Raw genomic sequence first — 21967 nt, forward strand, 5'->3', positions numbered from 1 at the left:
CATTATGTCAAGTGGACTTGAGAAGGAAGTAAAAGGGAATAATCATCCTCAGCCTTTTTAACAAACACCTGCAAGGGGAGAGGTAAAAGATGAAAGGAGATCAGTAAACATATTAGCAAATTAAACTGCCATGGGTAATATTTAGATACCATAGAAATTGGCACCTTAAGGAGAAGAGAGAGAAAACAGATCAGAAGGAGAGAGAAATCTCCAATAGTCTGTTCTCAGATGGCCATTTCCAGTGGCAATCACGCTAATTGCACACACGAATTAGGCAAACAATCATGAAAGTATTTTTCAAAATCAAGCCCCATTTGTGTTACTCTCACAAGAGTTTCCAATCAACAGTTTTCAATTGCAAATACAGAACAGTTTAGTCATCAAAAAGCAAAAGGATGAAGAATGTACTGAACATTAAAGGGAAACAATCTCTTTTCCCTCTCTTTCCCATATTTCTGTAACTGATTCTTACCGAACAATTAAAATAACATTTCCTATTGACACAAGACATTAAAATACTTCAGTTTAATGAGCTCAGCTCATCTTAAAAATACCGAGATAAAAAAGTAAATGCAGAATACAGTGTTTCAGGTAACTTTGAAGGGGCTATTATCAAAGTATGAACATGACTATCAATCATCAGACATCCTGACTGCTACTAATATTCTTTATGGAAATGTAAATAATTGTTTCAAAGCATAATTTACCCTTTCATCGTTACAATCACTTAGATGTTACAATTCACCTAGCTTGAGCGATGAAAATACAGTCTGTTTTTCTTCTCTGAATAAGCACAGTTTTAGCAAATCACTTAAGCACGGGCTTAAAATTAACTAGCTGATTGAGGTCACAGCCCACTTTGCCTATGCGTTAGCACACTGCTGCAGGTAATGTAGAGAGGATAAGCAAGCCCCAAGCAACTGTGAAAAAACCCTTTTTTCTCTGAAGTCTACCTCCTGAGACATCGCCATTAACATTTAGTATGTAGAAGGTGTTAACTCTGAGCCCTTTAAAATCAATGCTGTTGTTGATTTAGTGTTAGAAACCTTCACTTGAGTAAGGCTCTCTTTGGAAGGATGGAAGGACAGGGCACTTGTTATCCATCACTGAGCTATCCCAGCTACTGGCTGGCACTTGCTAACCCTTCAGGCCTTGGCTTATATGTCACACTTAACCCTTAAAAAGCAACTGTTTTCATCTTTTTCTCTTAACAGGAAGCCAATATATTCTCTCTGGCAAGCCGCACTCCTACTGAACCTTAAATACTTTTACATGAGAAATTTATAATGCATGTGCTTTTAATGGGAGTTTATTGAATGGCTGAGAGTCTCAAATGCCTCTTAAAGCACGAATGAGGAATTTCAACTGTACTCTAAAATTCTCATGGTGCATCTTCTGCTAAATACCTAAAATCCTAACCTCTTCCCCCAGTTCCAGTGTACAGACAGAGTAATATTAAACTGCTTTGAAACTTACAGTCCTTCAACGGCCCACACAGGTCCTGGGTTAGTCCCACGGGTACTTTGCAAAGAAGGCAGCATCATTTCCACTGTACAGACAGGCAACAAGGCAGAGGGAGGTCTGGTGGCACCCAGGGTGGAGTTACGTGCAGGCCCCCACAGCCTCAATGTCAGACTAAGCAAATCTCCCTGGCTTCCCCCACACTCAGGGAGATCTTGTCAATACAATCATCGAGGTTTAAGCTGCAGCTCCTCTCACTATGCAGATGTGTACTACAAAGGAGTTGGACTTTGATAATCCTTTTGGGTCTCTTCCAACTCAGGATACTCTATGGAAGGAGCTCAGTTGTACCCCAGGAAACCTGGTTCCTCTCCTCTGGGTGCAAGGGGCAGCATCTCACATCAGAGTGGAACCAACTCCCCCACTCTGGTCCATGGGCAGCAAACTGTGGCCATGGGTCGTCAGGCAGAACAGAGCTCAAAGCAGCCAAAAGATGAAACTATGTCTCAAGGTGATCCCCCACGCTTCGTCACACACAGAGTTTTTGGCACAGCCATCCTCATCTCCTGACATGGCTAAACAGCTGACTGAGGCTGTGTCCACACATAGCTTCAGATACCACTTCAATCACAGGCGTGTAGGGACTGGCAGCTACAGAACTCAGCATTTGCCCACAACAACCTATTCATCAGCCTGCTTTCCTTTCTACACTCCACATGACAACTACTGTCTCTCCAGCTGAACTGATCCACTGTTTTTGAGCCCTGGGTGTAAAGAAAGGCAATGCCTTGCTTGAGGCAAGTGTGTGCTGTTGTGCTCTGCTCGTTGCAATAAGCATTTACTAGAACTAGGAATGGTTTAGAGAGAGGCAACAAAGAAGATCAAAGACTCTTCAAACTGAAGAGAGGCATCTTAGCAGGAGTATGCTTGAAGTCCATGCAATGACAAGGATGGGGATGAGAGGAGGATGGGAACTGTTATTCACTACCTCGTTCAGTATGGGGTCTAAGGAACGCATCAACCCAGGCTAGCAGGAACCGACTTCAAAACAAAGGAAAAGAGGGGCTTCTTCATGTAACAGGTCTGGGGAAATCCTTTCCACAGGACACTGTGATGCTAAAATTATACCTGAACTCAAGGGGAGTCTAGTCAAGTACACAGAAAAGAAATCCACTGAGAAATTCTGGTATTTTGGGGGGTTTTGGGGGAGGTTTTTTGGGGTTTTTTTGGGGGGTGTTTTTTGGGGTTTTTTTTCTAAATAATGCTATGTTAAACCCAGTGAAGATCTGTCTCTATAACACAAAAATCACTGTGGATAAAGTGGAGATGAAGCAGGGAGTAAGACACATCAGCTCTTAGTCTCAAGGCTTAAAGACAGATTATAAAAGTGCTAAAACAGAGGACTGTCCTTTGGCAGTTAGTGGGGCAACATGTGCTCACTGAGTAACAAGCACATCTTTCCTCTAACGTTTAATCCCAGCAGCATTTTACCAGCCAAATGAACAACATTCCCATAAATAATAGAGATGCAATGCCTTTCTTTCTTCCCCAACACTGTGCTGTCTTCCCCTTCGACAGACTGGGAGCAATGAAGCAGTAGGGAAAAGCCAGTGAGTTGGAGACACACTGAGTCTGCGGCTCATCCAAGTGAACAGGGGGACAGGAGAGAAAGATGCCTCCAGGCTGTGAGGAGGATTTACCCAGTCCTTCCTCCCTGCTCTGGATGGGAGTCAGACCCATACCTGTTTTCTCAGCACACTTCAGGGCTCTGCATTTCTCTCTCTGCACCCTGCCAGTCCCTTGTTGAAACAGGACTTTTTCACTGAAACCCTTTTCTTCAGGGACACGTAGCTCATAAGCAATGAGCTCTCCCCACGGTGCAGACACTGTGCAGCCTTATGCCAGTACAGCCCCTAGCACAGTCCCCAGGAGGCACCCATGGCTACTTTGCAAAGCAGTGTGCCTGTCTAGATCTTTCTGCCAGTTTGGGATTGTTTGGTTTTTTTCCCATTACTAACAAAAAAAAAGCCGCTAGTTTGGGTATTTTTATATTTAGTAGACTATAATTTAGAAACTATGTTTCCTGACCTTCTCTGGGAGGTTGGGGCATCCCTTGCCGAGGTGAGAGCTTCCCTTGCCAGACAGCGTGTTAGACAGAGAAGTATCGACCCAAAGGGCACAAGCTGTGTATGAGTACGAGAGAAGCTCTCATGGGATTGCTCTTAGCAAGACCCACCACTTGCCAGAAACACCAAACAAGTGAGAAATTCATTCACTAAAGTGTTTCCTCAGCAAAGGACATTCTCCCATTTAACTGTCCTCCTTATTCATGCTTCACATACCACCCAAAGAAATTTGATTGTTGTAACTCACCTTTTCTAACCTCAAAAACAAAGCCCCAAATCAACCCTAAAATACAGTCATGTTGCCTTCTTGGACAAGGTGCTGTGAATGAGCTGCAGGGCAGAAACAGATCTGCAGCAAGATGTTGTAAGATGTGTCAGCCATTTACCAGGTGAGGTGGGGCAGGAAAGACACATTTCATTGCTGAGCAGTCTTAAAGCATCAGGGACCACGATTTACCCTCCCAGAACTGCCTCTTCAGGTTAAGGGTGAGCACAGTAGAGGATTCATCACAGAAACTTCAGCAAATGCAGAAACAGAGGAAAAAACAGCCAGATTTCTTTGTCTTATCCATAAAAGGTAAATTACAGTCATTAGAGAGGAACACCCAAGCACAGCCACAGGACATTAAGCCATATGTGAATATTTATATACAAATTTGTCTGATCAACCAACCAAATATTTACAAAGATTATACCCTGCTTGCACTGAACATAAGTGCAATCAGCACTGGGAAATCAGCTTTTCAAAAGCAACACCTGAGAGTCCCTCCAGCCTCACCAACACACCACCCAGGACACTCTTAACGCTATTTCTAAACTCAAGAACCAGGGAAGTAAAAGGCCTGGGCACACAGAGCTGAGAACAAGAGCACTGTGCACTGGGACATAGGAAGGTGTCCCAGTCTGTCACTGCTGCGATTCCATGTAGGATCAGATGCACCAATCACCACCATTGGAAAACAACCATGGAAGAGGATAAACAAGGCAACATTAAGTCATAGGAACTCAGAAAAGCAGTGGCAGCACATTAGCTGCCCAGTCCCACTGGCAGTAGAATCATTATTTTTGTTTGTTTGGTTTTCATGTCACAGTTGTGACAAAAGAGGAAATCCAAAACTTGAGAAGGAATTTGCAGTATGGAGGACTTTGCAATACATTTCCAGTAGGTAATTTGTAGACACATGAACATCATAGAGAGGCTTGTCACTGTGGGAGTATCATGGACACTTCTGATCCTTGTGCTTTTTCAGTTTGAATGCTCTGTCTAAGTATGTCCAGCTCCACCACAAGCCCTGTAAAGAAGACTGGTGTGGCCTATCCCTAACTCCTAGTATACTTTGGGTCCTCCCAGCAGACTTTCCAATCCTGAAAATCACTAAGGCAAGAGCAGGGAATGCCATATTGGGTACTTTTTTCCACAAAGAAAGCACAGCATGTTTAGCTGCATTTTTTAAGCAACACAAAATTTTTAAGCAATATCAGAAGTTCCCCCTTCTCCATTCCTCTTCCTCAGTGCTCTCAGCTCCTTATTCCGCTCCCATGCTCATGTAGGCCTCCCACACTGTCCATGTCTTTTCCACCCACTGTATGTCCAAGTTATGCATTTAAATCACTTCTCTATGCTTCTATATGCCCACACACATGCATCTTCCTACTCCTGGATCTTTCCCCTGAAGGACCCAGCATTTCCTCTGCATCCTGTCCACAGTCCCTGCAGGTACATTTGCATGGTCTATGGCACATCAAAGAAGTCTATTTGAGAAGACAACCTGAAAGAAGAGCTAAAAGCTGGGACCAAATTGATTACATTTGTCACAATTCCAGCACAGGCCAGGGGCTTTTCTTGTTCTCTGAGCACCTTGTCCTATCTCCCAGAGGACCAGCAACCCCAGCAAGTGGTCATCAGGTGTAAGACCCTGGGGATCAGGGCAGTGCAGTCCTCAGATGACAGACTCCTGACTTACAGCAAATGGATGCCCCAGCTGGTCCTATACACAGCTGTGGCTTCATAAAAAGACTCACTGAAAAACTAACGGGACAAATAGAAGAACCGAGAGCAGGAACTCCCCATCTCAGCTCTGCCAGGGCCAAGCAATGACTTCAGTCAAGTTGCTTCATCTCACTGTACTTATTGTTGCCACCCCATCCCCTTGGCAGCACAAAGCAAGCTGATTAGGACTGAGCAGCATAAGTGCCAGGCTATGTACAAGTGAGTTTTCAAGTGAACAAATGGCTGCGAATGCACATTAAAAGCAGAAAGAGAACACTAATAAGGAAACAATTAATTATTTCCTGGGTTCTTTAATACAGATTTTTTTCCTATTCTTTCCTCTTATCTGGAATAAACAAAGTTATGGGGGACTAAATACAATTCCAGAGATAATCCAGGCTTTGGATCCTGGAAGCATTCAGTACCGACTTCTGGAAAACAAAACAATGATAATGACTCACGCTGGGCCTGGGGGTGGTTCGTCACAAAATTAGCAGCAGCTTCCATGCTCCCAGCTGAGATTGGCTTTGCTGGGTTGTTTTCACAGATCCCCAGGACTGCAATTTAGCACATGCAAATCGGCCCAGCAGCCAATCGCAGCCACCATGCTAGAAAGGCATAAACATCCATTTAGAAAAATGCTTTGCCATACAGAACATGATTACCTCCTTCCATGCCATTTCAGGCTATGGGAAGAAACACTATTTTTATTATTAAACATTACACATCTCTTTTCCTCCAAGGGGAAGAACGATCTATTTAAAGGCCTTTTAAGCAGACATCTATTCACACAATTGAAAGCTTTGTAGACTACCATTGCATCTAGAGAGTACACAAAGGATCTGTACCTGTACTCAGTACTGGTGAGGCCACATCTCAATTCCTGTGTTCAGTTTTGGGCCCTTCATTTCAAGAAAGATACTGAGATGCTGGGTAATGTCCAGCTCCAGAATGGAGCTGGGGAAGAGTCTAGAGAACAAGTTCTATGAGAAGTAGCTGAGGGAGCTGTGGTTGTTTAACTTGGAGAAAAGGAGGCTTGGGGGAGACCTTATTGTCTCTACAAGTACCTGACAGAAGGTTGTAGCAAGATAGGGGTTCAGTCTCTTCTCTGAAGTACAAGTGGCAGGACGAGAGGAAATGACCTCAAGTTGCATCAGGGCAGCTTTAAATTGCATATGAGGAAAAATTTCTTCTCCAAAAGGGTTGTCAAGCATTGGAATAGGCTGCCTTGGAAAGTGTTGGAGTCACTAGGCCTGGAGGTATTTAAAAGATATGCAGATGTGACACTTAGGGACATGGTTTAGTGGTGGCCTTGGTGGTCCTAGGTTAACAGTTGTACTCAACAATCTTAGAGGTCTTTTCCAACCTAAACAATTCTATGATTCTACAAGAAATCTCATCTAGCTTTTGGACCATGTTGATCTAAAAAATTTACAACTATCATCACTTTGGTAAAAAATTAAACAGGTTACTTCTCCAAAGCAGCAGAAAGGGCTGTGGGAAGACAAGTAGCTTGGTTTCAAGTGAAACTTCAGTAAGCCAAAGTAGATCATTCTCACAAACAAAGCAGGAGGATTTTAATTTTTTAAATGAACGGGGCTTTTCATCTGGGAACTGATGGCTGTGAATACCTCCAGAGGAATCTGCTGGATACAGAAAACAAGCTTACTGTCAATGACCTGTTGGACAGGGAGAACAAGAAGAGTTTTAGGGATGGTAAGTGCCACTCATCTAAAACAATGGTTCTGGTAAGTATTCAAGCATATGATCATCTTAAAATGGGACTAGGTACATGCATAGAGTTCAATATGCACTTAGATGGTTCACTGAATTGAGACCTCTCTCCAGAAATACTCCTTAGTCTTTGAGTAAACATGATCTAATAGTCACACAGCTCTTAAGCTGAAAGCATCTGCTCTGAAAGTTATCAGCTTTAAATATCTGCCTATGTCCCTGGATTCTTTTGTTACTCTTCAAATGGAAAAACAATAACACAGAAGACAATATTTTATACCCACAGTTATTCAGGAAAACCAAGGGAAAGGCTGAAAAATTATTTCATTACATTGCTAGTTAACATTTCCCACTAAAACTTACAGTTTAAAATGTGTCAGTTGTACATGGTGTTTAAACTGAGACAAACTCTTGCTCTTCCCTTGGTTGAGTTTGGGAAGTGAAGGAAGGTAAGCTTTATTCCTTTAGAAAACCATGTAAACCTCCAGGTGACAAGTGCCATAAACCAGCCAACCTCTGCTTCAGAGTATTGTTTATCATCCTAATTACAGATACTTAAGTAAATTCAAATTACTCTTATTTTGCTTGAATTTTTTCATTCTCTGAAAGTAAAACATTTCCCAAATATGACTCAATATCAGTGATGCTCTGGTAGGATCCAGACAAGTTTCAATACTCAGCAGACTGAGTGAAGATGAAGCAATTCCAGACACCCAGCTCTGTAACCTCAGACATCTGGCTGACATCTATGCATTGCCAAATCACTTTACACCCAGGGAGTCCGTGGACCTGCATTTGCTTTTGAAGATTTATGAAATATTTTACTGCAAACTGAACAATAAAATCCTGCATAATATCAAAGACTTTCCTTTGCATAACTACACAGAACTGGCTGAGAGCACTTTAAAAAATGATATGCATATAACTAAGGTCATTATCATTTATATCTCTGTAATTCTGTATGATAGAAAACAAGCAATTTCACCAAATAAAATCCCTAAAAAATTCATCATTTCTAGCTCAGCCAGAAATGATTTTTTTTTTTTTTTAACAAAGATGCACAAGCACTATAAGCTTCCAGGAGAGATGCATAGCCAATGTCTACATGAGAGGGTTACTTCAGAATAAAGGAAAGTGGGGATTTAAAATGCTATAGCTATTCTTGAATAATACCCTAGAGGAGTGCTCCTATTATAATAAAAAAAAAAAATTTCAGAGTTCTGTTTAATTCATTTCCCAGATGAATTAAACTAAATCAGACAAAGGTGTTATTTCCATTAGCGTATGTTGTGTCAACAATAGGCATTATCCTGGAACAGCACAGGTACTTAATTTCCACTGGTCAGCAAGTGTTTCTTTTCCAAAAAACACAAAACAGGAAGAGGGCGCCTGAGTAAAATGTGTGCAGGAACACTGACATGCTCTGAGCAGTGGCAGAGATCGGCAAGCAAGAGAGCTGGTGCAGGAAGGAAAAAGTGCTGATGACCCCAGTCAGATACCATTGTTTCTCAGCCTTGCGACCCACTCCCAGCTCCAGTTCAGCAGCACCAAGCTGCCTTTCCAATCTCCCACCACTAATGCACATACCACACTCTGACCTGCCACAGATCAGACAGACTCTCTGTGCTCCCTAAATTCAGCAGGAATTGCAGGTTTTCCTATCTGTCACTTCCATGTATAGAGCTCTTGCTTCCAGTAATTTGAGGCTGACTGTGCGGTATTTGCTGAACACCATAACTTGCTGTCTACTTGAATAAACAGCACTGTATATTTAAGAACTAGTGTATGTAAATAAAGTGTAGATGAATGCATAGAAGACTGCACAAGCAAACCAAGGAATGCCTGTTCTGCTCATAAACCAAATGCTATTCTTGAATATGCAATTGTACCTCCTATGTGGGTGATTCCATTTGCATCTGCAGATGAGATGTCTTGCACAGACACTGCAGACACATTATGACAGTGCCCCAAATAGTTTCAGGACAAATGCAAAGATGTGTATTGACAGCAACAGACTGGCTAATGACAGAGCCACAACCTGACCTTGCTTACCTGGACAGAGTGCTTGTTCCTATTGCCCCAAATATCAAACTTAGTGTTGTGATGCCTGGAGAAATATGGAGACCTACGGTGCCAGACATCATTTTAATTTCCCATAAAGCCAGCATCAATCAGCATATTTCCAGGAGCATCTCCAAATTTCACCAGTGTGAGACTCTCATGGAAGCCAAGTTCAGGATTTACTTTCAATATGAGCTTAATTTCTACTGAAGGCATCAATTTGCAAAATAGGGATTTAAACTGAGAAGTACTCTTGTGAATGTTTGAGAATAGATCAGTCTCTGGATACAATCAGATCTCTACTACTGAAAATAAAGCTGAAAATGCATTGCTGCTGAATGTTGTTGCTAGTTGATGTGAGAAATATCTGTGGTTTTAGCAATGATGCATCCCACGGGAGAGTCTGTACAGAAGCCAAGGGCAGGACAGGCATGAGACAGAACCACTCATTCAGCCAAGTAAGAAATCCTTACAAAGGCAGACTGAAACACTCACTAGCAGAAATCTTCATGCTGCTATTATGTAGTCTATGGGTACAGGGCCTTTTACATCAAAGGGTCCAAAAACCAGGTACAGCCACCCAAAATACTCTTTCACAACTCTATTCACAGTTACAGCAACAATACAATCATTATCTAATGGTTACCTTGAACTTACAAACGTAGTAGCTCTCTGTTTCATAATGTTGACTAGGAAGCCAAAAGCAAAAAAAATAAATCTGGACTGCCAAACCACGCCTCCCAAGCAAAGGGAAAAAAAGTGTTAGCAGAGAAAATAAATTAAAGAAAAAACACTTAACGAAATTAACCTGATTGCACCATCAAGAAGGGAAATATCTCTGCCCATGAAATACAATCAGTCAGTTTAAAGCTCTGAAACTAAGATAACAAGTGAAGTGCCTGAAAGATGATACAGGATGTCGCTGTGCTAAAATACTTGTACAGAAATTCACAAAGGACTAGGATAAATCTCTTGTTCTGTATTACTATAAATTATTTGCACTTTTGTGGTAGCTGGGAGACCCATTAAGTCCCATTTTGCCAGGTGCTGTTCAAACAATGAAAGCAGCCTTCCCCTGCACAGACTGAAATAACTGTCTGCAGATCTCAGAAGTGAAGCATGAGAAAACATCAGGCTAGAGTTAGCTAAGATTAAAAAGGTGAAAGGTCTTTGCATAACAATAAAAAAAATCTTGCTAATATTTTTGTTAGCGTCACAACAGACCTGCACAGTACTACACAACTACCTTCAATATTTCACTGTTTTTCTTTGAAGTATAATGCTTCTGTCAGAATCAGGAGTGGTCTAAGGTTCTGAGTCAGCACAACACACAAGTATGAATCCGACTTTACACATGTGCTTACATTCTTATGACTTGTTTGCATTAAAGAAAACATACATATCAGAAGAGCAAGGGCTTGGTCAATCTGACAGAATAACTCTTCAGATCAGAGGATCAAGGATACATAAGCAGCTCACAGGTACTCTATGCCACTGCTGTTGTGGTCCATGTTTCCACAGTTCTTCCACCCCTGTAATTTATAATCCTTTTGTTCGTTTACATCTGTGACTGGCATAGCCCCCACAGTGCTGTGCTGGGCATAGCACTACACTTTCAGGGCAGTTGCTGGAGTATACACCTATCTCCTGGGGCATGCTCATCTTCTGAAGAAGTAGCAAGGAGATTTCTCCTCCAGAAGGTCCAGGCCCACAGTGAGTGACCCCTTTATAGGTGGAAGCTTTCGTTTTTATTGCACATTTTTCAAGAACATAAAGCCCAACCTTAATGGAAAATGAAAAAATGCAGCCAAGAAGCAGGAATGTATTTCAGCATCCTGATTCAAAGTAACAGACCACATCCAGAGTGCTCAGGCTCATGGTGGCATGGAGTTAGTACCTGGAAAATAAGGTCAGTTGGAGATAACAATAGACTACTTCCTTGTAGCACAACATCATGAAATACAAAGACTATACGATGCTCAGTAATGTTCCATCAGAGCAGAAGAGATGAGGAAAGACTCTGGCACCACACACACATCAAGCACGCTTCAGCACAGGATCCACCTATAAAGCCAAACCAGCTCAGCAGGGAAACTATCAGGACGCTGTCATAGATTTTAGTTCACTGAAGTTATAGCCGAGCACACCCCATGGCCTGAGCACCACCCCATTTTTACCAGTAGCTTATTGTTCTCTTTACTGGTCCAGGTTTCCAAATGACACAAAACAAATGTTCACACACAGCACTATGAAGAAAATCCCAATATAGTTTTTCACTGAAAAGAGAATAATGTGTGTAATGCTTTAAAGCACAGTCACAATTAATTCTATTTATTTATCATATTGTTCTTCAAAGCAGGGCAGAACATACTTTGAAGGGAGCCAAGCCAGACTCCCAAAGATTTCCAGCACGTCCCCTGTTGCCATGAGCTGTCTCAGACAACAACTTGCACACACAAATGTCATGGGAGGGAAGAGATTACTGAGGCATAAACAGGTGTCTATAACCATTAACAACCTTTTCTTAGCAAGGCCATAAGGGAATCCAGCCTACCTCAGCAACAGTGTTCCCCCAAGAACAGCCTTTCTCTTCAAGAGACAACACCAAGCAATTTACGCAGGAGGCATAGAAATTTTTCTCTTCCGGGACCAAGATCTCACAAAAGGAAACAGCACAAGCATGAGCAAAGAATACTGTAAAAGACATCTTGTAAACATCCAGTGCCCAAAGATTACAATGGTCAGGGTTCAATAAGCAGACCTACTCAAAAGCCAAGTAGGAACTAAAAGCCAGTGAAGCTCAAAGCAGTAGGGTTAGCGCTGTAGCTTCTACAGATCTTAATAATAACAATAACATAGGGTTTCTTTCCATAGGCATTTACCCAGCGTTGTAGAGAAGTCAGATTCATGAAAAAAATACATGTAACACAGAAGAAATTGTAGAAACACCACTTAAAAAGCTTCAACAAGATCACTCTAAAATTCAGAGGTAGTGCCACACCAAACCAAGGCACTCATGCACTTATTCCCCCCCTCAAAAAGTGCTCAGGGACAGCTTAAGACCAGGAATATCATCAGACATTCACCCCACTGCATTCCCCATCCTAGTGCAATACTTTCTGCCCAACAGGCTAGATACTGAGACAGGTGTTGGGAGTCTCCTGGCCCCTCACCAGGAGCAGCCAGGTATTTGCCTTTGCTTCTAGGAAAATCTCCACTCAGAAACACATTCAACACTCTCCACCAGAAAATCATTGCAACATTACTACTACTAGAAACAAAAGGTATGGAGAGCTCTTACAGTGGGCTCAACTAGAGTTCTGTGGGGCCACTGGCACACTGGGGAAGGTTATCCCTATATTGATCAGGTGGTAACGGAGGCTATGGCTGGGGGTTCCAGGTGAGATGGGAGATACAGGGGTCCCATATGAAGAAGGACCTGAGTGGGCTGCAGGTGGGATGGGGAACACTAAGGAGGCTCATGTGTGCAGAAGGAATCTGTGTGGGGACAAATAACCTACGGAGAGGTTCTGTTTGGGTGGGTGCTGCAGGAGGGATTAAGTACAGGGTGGGGTGGAGTCCTCGGGTGGATGGGGGCCGGGCTGTGAATAGTGCCACGGGTGAGGATCCTGGGGGCGGAGGGGACCCGGGTGTGGGGGATGCCGAGTTAACGGAGACTCGGTGTCGGGGATGCCCGGCGGGGTCAGCACCGCGGACAGCGCCCGGCCCATCCCGGCCACCTGTGCGCGGCGCCGGCGAGGCGGGGGCGGAGGAAGGCGAGGAAACGGGGCCAGCCCGGGCTGAGCGGCGCCCGGGCGGGGAGGCGAGGGCGGCGGGGACAAGGACGCGCGCTCCCCACCTGGGCTGTGGCTGGATCTCAGGCGCCTTCCACAGAGACACTGCAGCATATGCGAGCCTTTCTCCAGGAGAAGCCCGAGAATCCTCATGGATTTCACTTTGTGGCGCCCTCCCGCTCCTCGGAAAAGGGACCGGCCCCGGAGCGGCCGGCTCTCAGCGGCGGGGCGCCGGGCCCCCTCGCCGCCAAACTTCCCGGCCCATCGCCGCGGCCCCGCCGCGCCCCGGGGAGGGTGGGGGACCCCGCCGCCACTTCTCGGGACTTCTCCGCCCGCGGAGGGCCGGCTTTGCCGGGAAAGGGGGGCGGGCTGGCTGGAAGGACGTCAAGCCCTAGAAACACGAGCGGCCGGCTCCCAGCCCTGCCCCCTGCCGGCACAGCCCCCGCCGGGGCGGGGAGCCGCCGCCGGGTCCCCCCCGCTCCGCTGCCGGCGGGGGCTCTGCCGCTCCCCGCCGAGGGTCCGGTCCCGCCGCCCTGCGCGGATCCGCCGCGCTGAAGTTCTCCCAGTCCCGGCGGGGACGGAGGGAGGAGACGGCCCCGCCGTCCGTCCGCACCTCCGGCCCCGGGGCCGCTGTCCGGGGCCGGGCAGGGTCGGTGCCCGCGGATGTCCCCAGCGACAGAAGACACCACGTGCGAGGGCACCGAGCACGGCCCTTCCGGGGCTCCTGGACCGGCAGAAACCACGGGAGCGGCAACGTGGCCGAGAAGAAGACACACCTCTTGTCTTAAATCACCCGTGGGTGCGGGTGCCCGGAACTGGGGTGTTCCTTTATAAACGACGAAGCCTCCGTATTTCCACCTACAGACCGTAAAGCACCAGCTTCTTGCAAAGGGTACTCCACTGAAACTGAAGGTTCTTTCTTTTTTACCCGTGTAACTATCACGGTTACAGCGCTGCAGACTTAAGTCTCAGTGTTTGAGCTGCACAGAGAAAGGTAGAGCCCATATTTCACATCAAGGATGGGTGGGGAAAGATGCTCTCCTTAGAACTGTTTCCAATTCATGAAATTACACAAAACCCACGAGACAAGACTGGACAGAACAGGCGCACAGAAAGTTCCTCAGACAAAATAGTATTAGTGTATACAAAAGCCTCTCAAATTAACTCTTTCACCTGAGTAGACTCCAACACTCCAGTAAAAAGCAGCTGCCTCTGGAACAAATAGGAGCCTTCCACCAGGGTGAATTTCTGACTGGATTACCTTGTGCTCAGGCAGGGTTACCTATTCACACACCACCTTTCAAAGCCTTCTCTTCTTTTGCTTCTCCTGGCACTGGGCAGAAGTGGGCAGACATCTCTGACCAGCTCACGAGATGGAAGTTTTTCCAGAGAGTGCACTCAAGTATGTTGTCTTTTGGCCAACACTTCACAGGGATGTGAGAATGGAGATACAGACTTTATTGTTAACAATTAGTAGGGGGGCTCTCAAGTCCAACAAAAAGAATGAGGCACATGGGATGATATGAGACGGGATGCAGTGCTGATTTGCTCACTGGGAATCCCATTAGGATGGAACAGTAAAAGCCATGAAACATGTGGAGATCAGAGTACCAAAGCACATAAACCAGGCATAACAAAAGAAGTGCTGTTTAGGTGTGAGAGTCTATCAAGGATTTGTGGAAAAACTAGTATTTGTGAGAGCACCTGGAATCTTTTATGCTCTCAATAAATACTCCACAGTTTCAGTTTTACTCCAGAAAAGAGGAAAAAAAAGAAAACCAGTTAAAATGCTAAATGATTCATGAAACTGTAGCTCTTATTTTCCAGTCAGCTCTATGTCATATGCTGAAGAACAGCACTTAGCTAGAAGCAAAGCAAGTAGCATGCAGTTCAAGACTGTTAAAAGGATGCAAGGTATTAATAACTAATCCCTGGGATTCATGCTAAACTCAGTTTTTGTTGTCTGCTGTGACTTGAAGTGAAAATTATCATTTCTGTGTCTTAATTCATAAGCTGTTTTAGGCAGGACCTTGCACATGCACCAAGTCACAGCAAAAACCTAAATGAAACTGCTCTCCTCCATGTCCCCACTTATACAGGATCACTGCTCCACTTACACTCCTCAGCAATACCTGCTCCACAGCCATCACAGAAGCCTATGGTGGCATGTCAGGGCAGACACCAAACTGAGACTACAGCTGTTGCCTCTCCTCTTCACCCATATTGTCCTCCAGTCCTCTGCTCTACCTGATCAGCAAGCAAGCCTGTAGGCCCTCTGGAACAAGGCCAAAAGTAGTTTGCACAATGAAGCCCTAAAACACAATTGGTGCTTCTTGGGTACTTCTGTAATAGCACAAAAATAATAGTCCTCTTTCTGCAAATGCATCAGCAGCATGTTTGAGATGAGAACAATTCTGGATCTGGCAGATCAAGGACAGCACAGGGAGATCTGGAGTCAAGGTGCCCTCCTTGCTTAGCAGACAACATGGAGTTGTAAATGAGGAGGCTCTCATTTAGAGATGCCAAGACTAAAGTACAGCACCAAGTACCAGGAAAGTTGCATTTACATGTTATACATATTAAGCTAGCATGGAAACAGGCAGATTTATCACATGAACATGCAAGAACAAGTGTATCGCACATGACACAGACACTTATAAGAAGAAAAAAATTAGAATGCAACAGGTAGCTGAATTTTGAGCCATCTGCTCATTAAAACAACATAATTGTTCTTGGAAAATGCACTCAGAATAACCCACAAACCCACTAATAAAATACTCCCCATTTCTTTGGGGAGTTACCATCACCTTGCAGCAAGACTAATGATCCAGCCTTTGTGGGGCAGGCTCCAAGGGGTCAGCTCCTGATTCACATCAGAGTAAAGGAGAGCAGACTCAAGTCAGCGAAAAGAATGAATGTTACCTGACTTTCCCAAAGAAGGTCCATGAGGACTGCAATGTGCACATGTTCTTTTCTCTAACTGAGTAGGTTTACATAAGATTAAACAGCAAAATGGAAGCATAAAAATGGCAGAAGATGATTTTTTAGGACTGTGATGCATTTGACTTGTGTTGACATGCCACAAAATACTCGGTAATATCATGTACCCAATTAGGTAAATCTTAACCCACTAAACAAAATTTATAGAACTTGAAAAGATAAATGGAGCTGACATAAATCGAGATATTGCTAGATGTGTTAACTCATTTTAATCTGAAAGCAAGGTAAACTAACATAAAGTTTCTTTCACTGCAAAGGGACAGCATGTACCCAAACAATATTTCAAATCTTAGTATGGCTCCATTAATGAGCTTGCACTATTAAATAATAATGCAAATAACATCGCAAAAGTTACTGTGAAAATGCTGCAGATATATAAATTTTTACCCCTTGGTAGAACAAAGGTATTAGAAATGATAGTGTGTTTGAATAAAAGTAGAGATTGCATTTGCTGGAACACAAAGAAAGCTGTGAAAGCCTCATTGAGGTCAGAAGACATTTACAGGGAACATAGTGTCATGTGTGTTTCTCCCTTATTAAATTAAAATGCCATTGGCCTTCTGAAGCACAGAACAGAAACGAGAATATGTTTGGGATTATGGAATTTAAATTAATACCTTCTACTGAAAAGAGAAATGCACTTTGCTCTGATCAGAGACAAATAAGGTGATTTAGCCGACAAGGCTCTTTCCTAGGTATTAAAATAGCATAATGTGCATGAGTTCATCAGTTACAAAAGCCAAAAAGGAAAGAAAATCTACAAAAGCTCAAAGAAGAGAACAGCCGGGAAAGGTAATTTCCTTGTGTTCATACAAAAGCTGGTAATAATCTTTCAGGGTGCTCGGTCCATGCTGTTCTGTTTTTATCCATCCTGACCTGTAGTTCTTTGAACAATGTAACTAGTACACAGATAAACAGCTTGTGCAGGTGGGTTCTTTTTGTTCGGTTGATTGGTTTGTGTTTTTGCAAGTCTCTGTCCTTGTTGTATTTTCTGGCCAAACACAGGCGGATATGATGAGAAATGGCCCATTAACCTCAGGACCTTTTTCCAAGCTGGTGCTGATGCAGATCTCAGACCTTGTCCCTGTCTGTAAATTCACAGAATTCCTTGCTCTTGGTGCTCATTTCTTCATGCTCAGTCCATGGGTCTGTATGTGATGGTATATTATTCAGTGATGGCAGAGAAACACTTCTCAGCACTTTTCATTGCAGGAGCCATTTAAGCAAAATCTACCAATGGGCCAATAAATACAGCCCTTTTCAGTGCAAACGAGTTTTACCCCACTGTCACCACTGTGCTCTCTGAGTATTTCTGCTTAGCCTTTGCCCCTTCTTTATGAAGCAGAGCACTGCTGACAAGAAGGGGTGGCAGGATCTGCTTCAGCCAGCAGATGTACCAGCCACGTACAACTTCTACTGCGCCCAGCTCCACCAAAGCAGAGCATACTCACACCAGAGCCAGTGAGAGCTGCAGCACAAAGTTCAGGGCTTTGCTGAAGGTTGAACAATAAATTTGTGGTCAAGTAGGGAATCATCTGTCAGTTCTCATTATGGTGATTTAATGAGAGGATTAGCCTCTTCTTGATCATTGTGCTCATTATAAGGCAAAAATTCTGCTTAAAACTCTACCATGGATAAAGTATACCACACACCATCTAAGAGCAAATGGAAGACGAGACAGAAAAAGACAGATCTCGATCTTGTACTTCAGACAAGAAAGACTAATTTCTTAGTTGCATTTCTGAACAAGAGGGAACAGAAACCACCAACTCCAGCTCCTGGTGGAAAGACCGACTTGGTGAATCTCAGCCTCCTCTCGGCTCACCTAAGCAGGTTTGGGAGAAAAAGAAAAGATGTCCCATAGCCCTGATCATTTAATAGGTTTATCCTCAGACACATAAAAAGCTTATGAGCACTCAGTAGTTGCATTTCCTGATATTAAGAAGAAATCTAATATTACATGTAAAGAAGGTTTTGCATATCAAATGTCTCAAATCAAACGAATTAGGAAGAAACAGTTGTTCTAGACATTTTTTAGCACAGTGACACTTCCTCAGAAGCTAGAATTTCTAGGTCTTCTCCAAACATATTTTGGTAGTAGTACCAGCAGCTCAGAACAGATGCTCTGGAAAAAAGGGCAGCCAGACATTGCTCCTTCCACCCACTTCCACTGCCCAGCAGCTCTCCTCATCTACAGGATGTCTCACAATGTGTTTAAGAATCCTTGATAGATTTCTCCCTAACAAATTTTTATAATCATTTTTTTAAGCCAGTAATACCACTGATTTACTCACTGTCTTTTGGCAAGGAGTTCTATAGATTAATCATGTGGCAGGAAAAAACTTCTATTAGTTTAAAACTGCTTCTCAACAGTTCCATTTAATGCTCCCTTTAGCTTATAAGGTGAGAATTATAAGATTATATTGTGAAATGGTAATTTTATGTTCTCCATGACAGTCATGATTTCATACACCTCTGTTGTATTTCTTTCCTCAATTGTTTCATTTCTGAAGACACCTGAAAATGCCTGATCTGTTCCCTCGTTCTCTGGGCAGCAGCTACTTACTCTTCACGCTTCACTGACCTTGTCGCTGTTTCCTGTGCCTTTCTAGTTCTATCACATCTTTTTTGAGACAGGATAACTAGAGCTGCACACAGTACCCAAGGTGCGAGTGCACCAGGGATTTCTAGCACGGCAGGAGGATACCTACTATTTGCTGTCTGTACCTTTCCCAATAATTTCTGCTTGCATCTGCTGAGCTAGCATTTTCAGAGATTCACACTGTCTCTGTGGCCTCTTTCCAGTGAGAAAATGGGCCCCAGTAGCATCCCTTGCCATAAGTGACCACAAAAATATAAATAAATATATTTTATTTTTGTCAACGGCTGCATTGCCCTGCACTCCTCCTATACTGCTGTCAGTTCATCAGATGCTCCATATAAGGAAATCCCTCTGCAGCTCTTTCCTGTCCACTTCTGTTTTTCTTACTCCAGTGATTTCGTCCCTTCTCCGTCCCCTCACTCTTTGAGATCATTTAGAAGCATGAAAAGGACTGCATAATTCAGTCTCTCTTCACTGGCAATTTCCCCACTGATGAGACCTGACCTTTTTTCTTTAGAGGAAACACCCAGTGAGGGAAGCATTTTAGAAATCCAAGTGCATGGCAATTTCCACAGCACCTTTACCCAGATACTCAGGAAACACTAAGAAACTTAGGGGGATGTTCCCTCCGCAAGAGCCATGCAGCCTCTTCCCCAGATTACCACACCTGACTGCCAGGCTTCCACGGGATGGTGCTGTGATTTTTGGCAGATGGATGAATTTCATGGCAAAACACTACATGTTGCCACATTTGTCCTTTGAATCTGACAGTGGCAGAACCACCTTCTAGATGCACCTCCTTGGTGGGTTCAAGTCCCCTGCCAGCTCTGCTTGCTGTTTCACATCTGCTGCCCTTACAAGGCAAAACATGCAGGAGGGCAGATCTCCCTGGCCTGTCGATCCCTCCATGCTCAGAGGTTATGAGAGAGGAAAGCAGATTAAAAAGCTGTCATGCAGCCAGCACGGGGAAGATCTGACCCACAGGGCCCCAGTAATTGAGGTTATTAATCCACGGTAGGAAACGATGGCTTTGCCTGAGGCATGACCCAAGTTTAGAGGGCAACAGCTCACAGTTGTGCCAGTACTAGACTTTTGAGACGGGCAGCAAGCCAACCTGCCGGCCAGCAGCACTGCTGGGCTCTGCCCACTGGACAGCCCCTTGGCTCCTTTGCTTTCAGCAGGCAGCCACCAAGGCAAAGCCAGAGCTGGAAAAGGTGCAGCTTCCAAATTCAGGGTGTGCTCTTGGCTTTCCCCCCAGTTCACTGTATGAAATGTAAACAACTGGCAGGCTGCTTTCCCCATCTAGGAGTACAACTAATCCATTCACCTCACAGGGAAAAGTTGCAAGGCTTAACAAAGGGGATTTTCTGAGAGCAAAAGTACAGTAGACCAACCCTACAAGAAGCCAACTCCCCTTCCCCTCCACGAACCCACTCCTAATGTTCCAGAGTGCATCTGAGGTGGGGAACAGCATCTGTGGAAGCATGAACCACCCCATCTGCCTGCTTCAGCGACACTTATAGAGCCTTTTACTGTGGTCTAGATCTGAAGTGTATTTATTCTGGCATGCTAATACAACACGTGTGGCACAGCCTCATCAAGACAAGCACTAGCCTGCCTAACTCCCTGCCTTGGGAATGATGGTACAAGAAATGCTTTCTGCTCCAAATCACAGCTGTTCCAATGACATTAAAGCCACTACCAGGGCACCATGGTTCAAACCCTCACTGATTAACTGGCCACCATGGCTGAAGAATTCATGGAGACACATTTGAAACATTTTGAACATTTGACACATTTTGAAACACTAGAAAAATCACTATTCTGGAACACGTAACTCCCAGTTCCTGCAGTGTAGCATGGCTAAGGCAGAAGGTTCTTTATCAGACTCACAGATTTGTCCCTCCTGCTTCTGAAAGGATAAAAATTACAAAAGCTAGGTATTAAATAGTAATACTACAGAGCAGTTATAATGGGTCTATGTAGGTAAAGGAAAATTAATGTTTCAAGAGAACTGAAGACTGGATTTACAAGACCTTTATAAGAGCCACCCTTGAAATCCTGTCTTGTTAGGACAGGACTTCCTACTGACTGCATTTTTTGCATGTGAACTTAGTTAAGAAGACTTTTTTTCTGGAAAATTTCCTTTTCTGAGACTATCTCATGTAGCGTAGTCCTCACCAGGATGGAAGAGAGCTATGAAAGAAAAATATTTACTTTTTCAGGGAACACTATTATAGTTTGGGGCAGATACTTGAAAGAAGTAAAAAATAAAATTTAAAAAAAAAATCAACATATATTATTTTTTCTTAAAATGACATTTTCTAAACTCTCAACTTTGCTGAAGTATTTTGATAATATTATGAAAATAAATTTTCAAGGAAAGGTTTTGACTTTATCAAAATAAAACATTTCCTTAAGTTTCTCAAACAAAATCTGACAACTGACGAATACCAGGAGTGTTTAGCTGATGATGGTGTCAACAGAGGGGAACTGAACTCCCTCCCCATCAGGCCACAACTCCCTCATTGCTCTTCAGCCCCCTGCACACAGACATACATGTACCACAGACTGGCTTCACAGGACAGATTTTGTGCTGTTCATGGTTTCGGAATGAATGGTGAGGGCAGTTGATATGACCAGGCTCGGACCCTGCCACTACAAGGCAGAGCCACTTCCTCCATCCTCTGCTATGAGAAAAACCCAAACATAAGTAACACATTTGGGGTTCCTTCTTGCATTTGACCCATGGTTTACCATCTTTTAAGGTTGCTGTTGTTAGCTTTTTTCTGCAGCCATTAGAACCAGAAAATACTTAAATATGCCAAGATATTGTTCTTACATAATGGCTTGGGGACTTAAGAAAGGCCCCAAATCTTTTAAGAGTTAGGAACAACAGTTTGCAATAATCATACCAGTGACAGGTAACATGCTGGCTCCCAGAGACAGGAATCACTGCTGACATGTGACATACTCAGTAATGGCCTTACTCTTCTTCTGCCAAAAATGGAGCAGTGCCAGCCCACATACAGCTTAGACTGATTATCAGCCCCTGGAAAACTCTGCTCCCCTATGAGAGAGTAAAAATCCTTCTTTCCTCAGGAGCAGAAGATATTTCACTTAAGCTGGAAGAAAAATTCTAGCAAGTCGCATTCCAAAATATGAATAATCCAGCAAATTAGGGAGAAACAAGAAGTGT

At 43.8% G+C, this 21967-nt stretch overlaps 1 protein-coding gene across 2 annotated transcripts in view; it reads right to left on the reverse strand.

The window, feature by feature from the left end:
* Positions 1–21967, reverse strand: part of FGF12 (fibroblast growth factor 12) — a 222545-nt gene that overhangs the window by 127914 nt on the left and 72664 nt on the right. Inside the window, exon 1 of one of the 2 annotated variants that reach the window (XM_017810789.1) lies at positions 13232–13326. The exons of the other annotated variant lie outside the window; for it this stretch is intronic. Within the exon in view, the coding sequence (XP_017666278.1) occupies positions 13232–13319 (88 nt within the window). The 5' untranslated portion in view covers positions 13320–13326. Of the gene's footprint in view, positions 1–13231; positions 13327–21967 lie in introns of those variants that run through there. 2 annotated transcript variants of the gene reach the window in all.

This window comes from Lepidothrix coronata, unplaced genomic scaffold (genome assembly GCF_001604755.1).
Source record: "Lepidothrix coronata isolate B3197 unplaced genomic scaffold, Lepidothrix_coronata-1.0 Scaffold29, whole genome shotgun sequence".
Taxonomy (NCBI): Eukaryota; Metazoa; Chordata; class Aves; order Passeriformes; family Pipridae; genus Lepidothrix; species Lepidothrix coronata.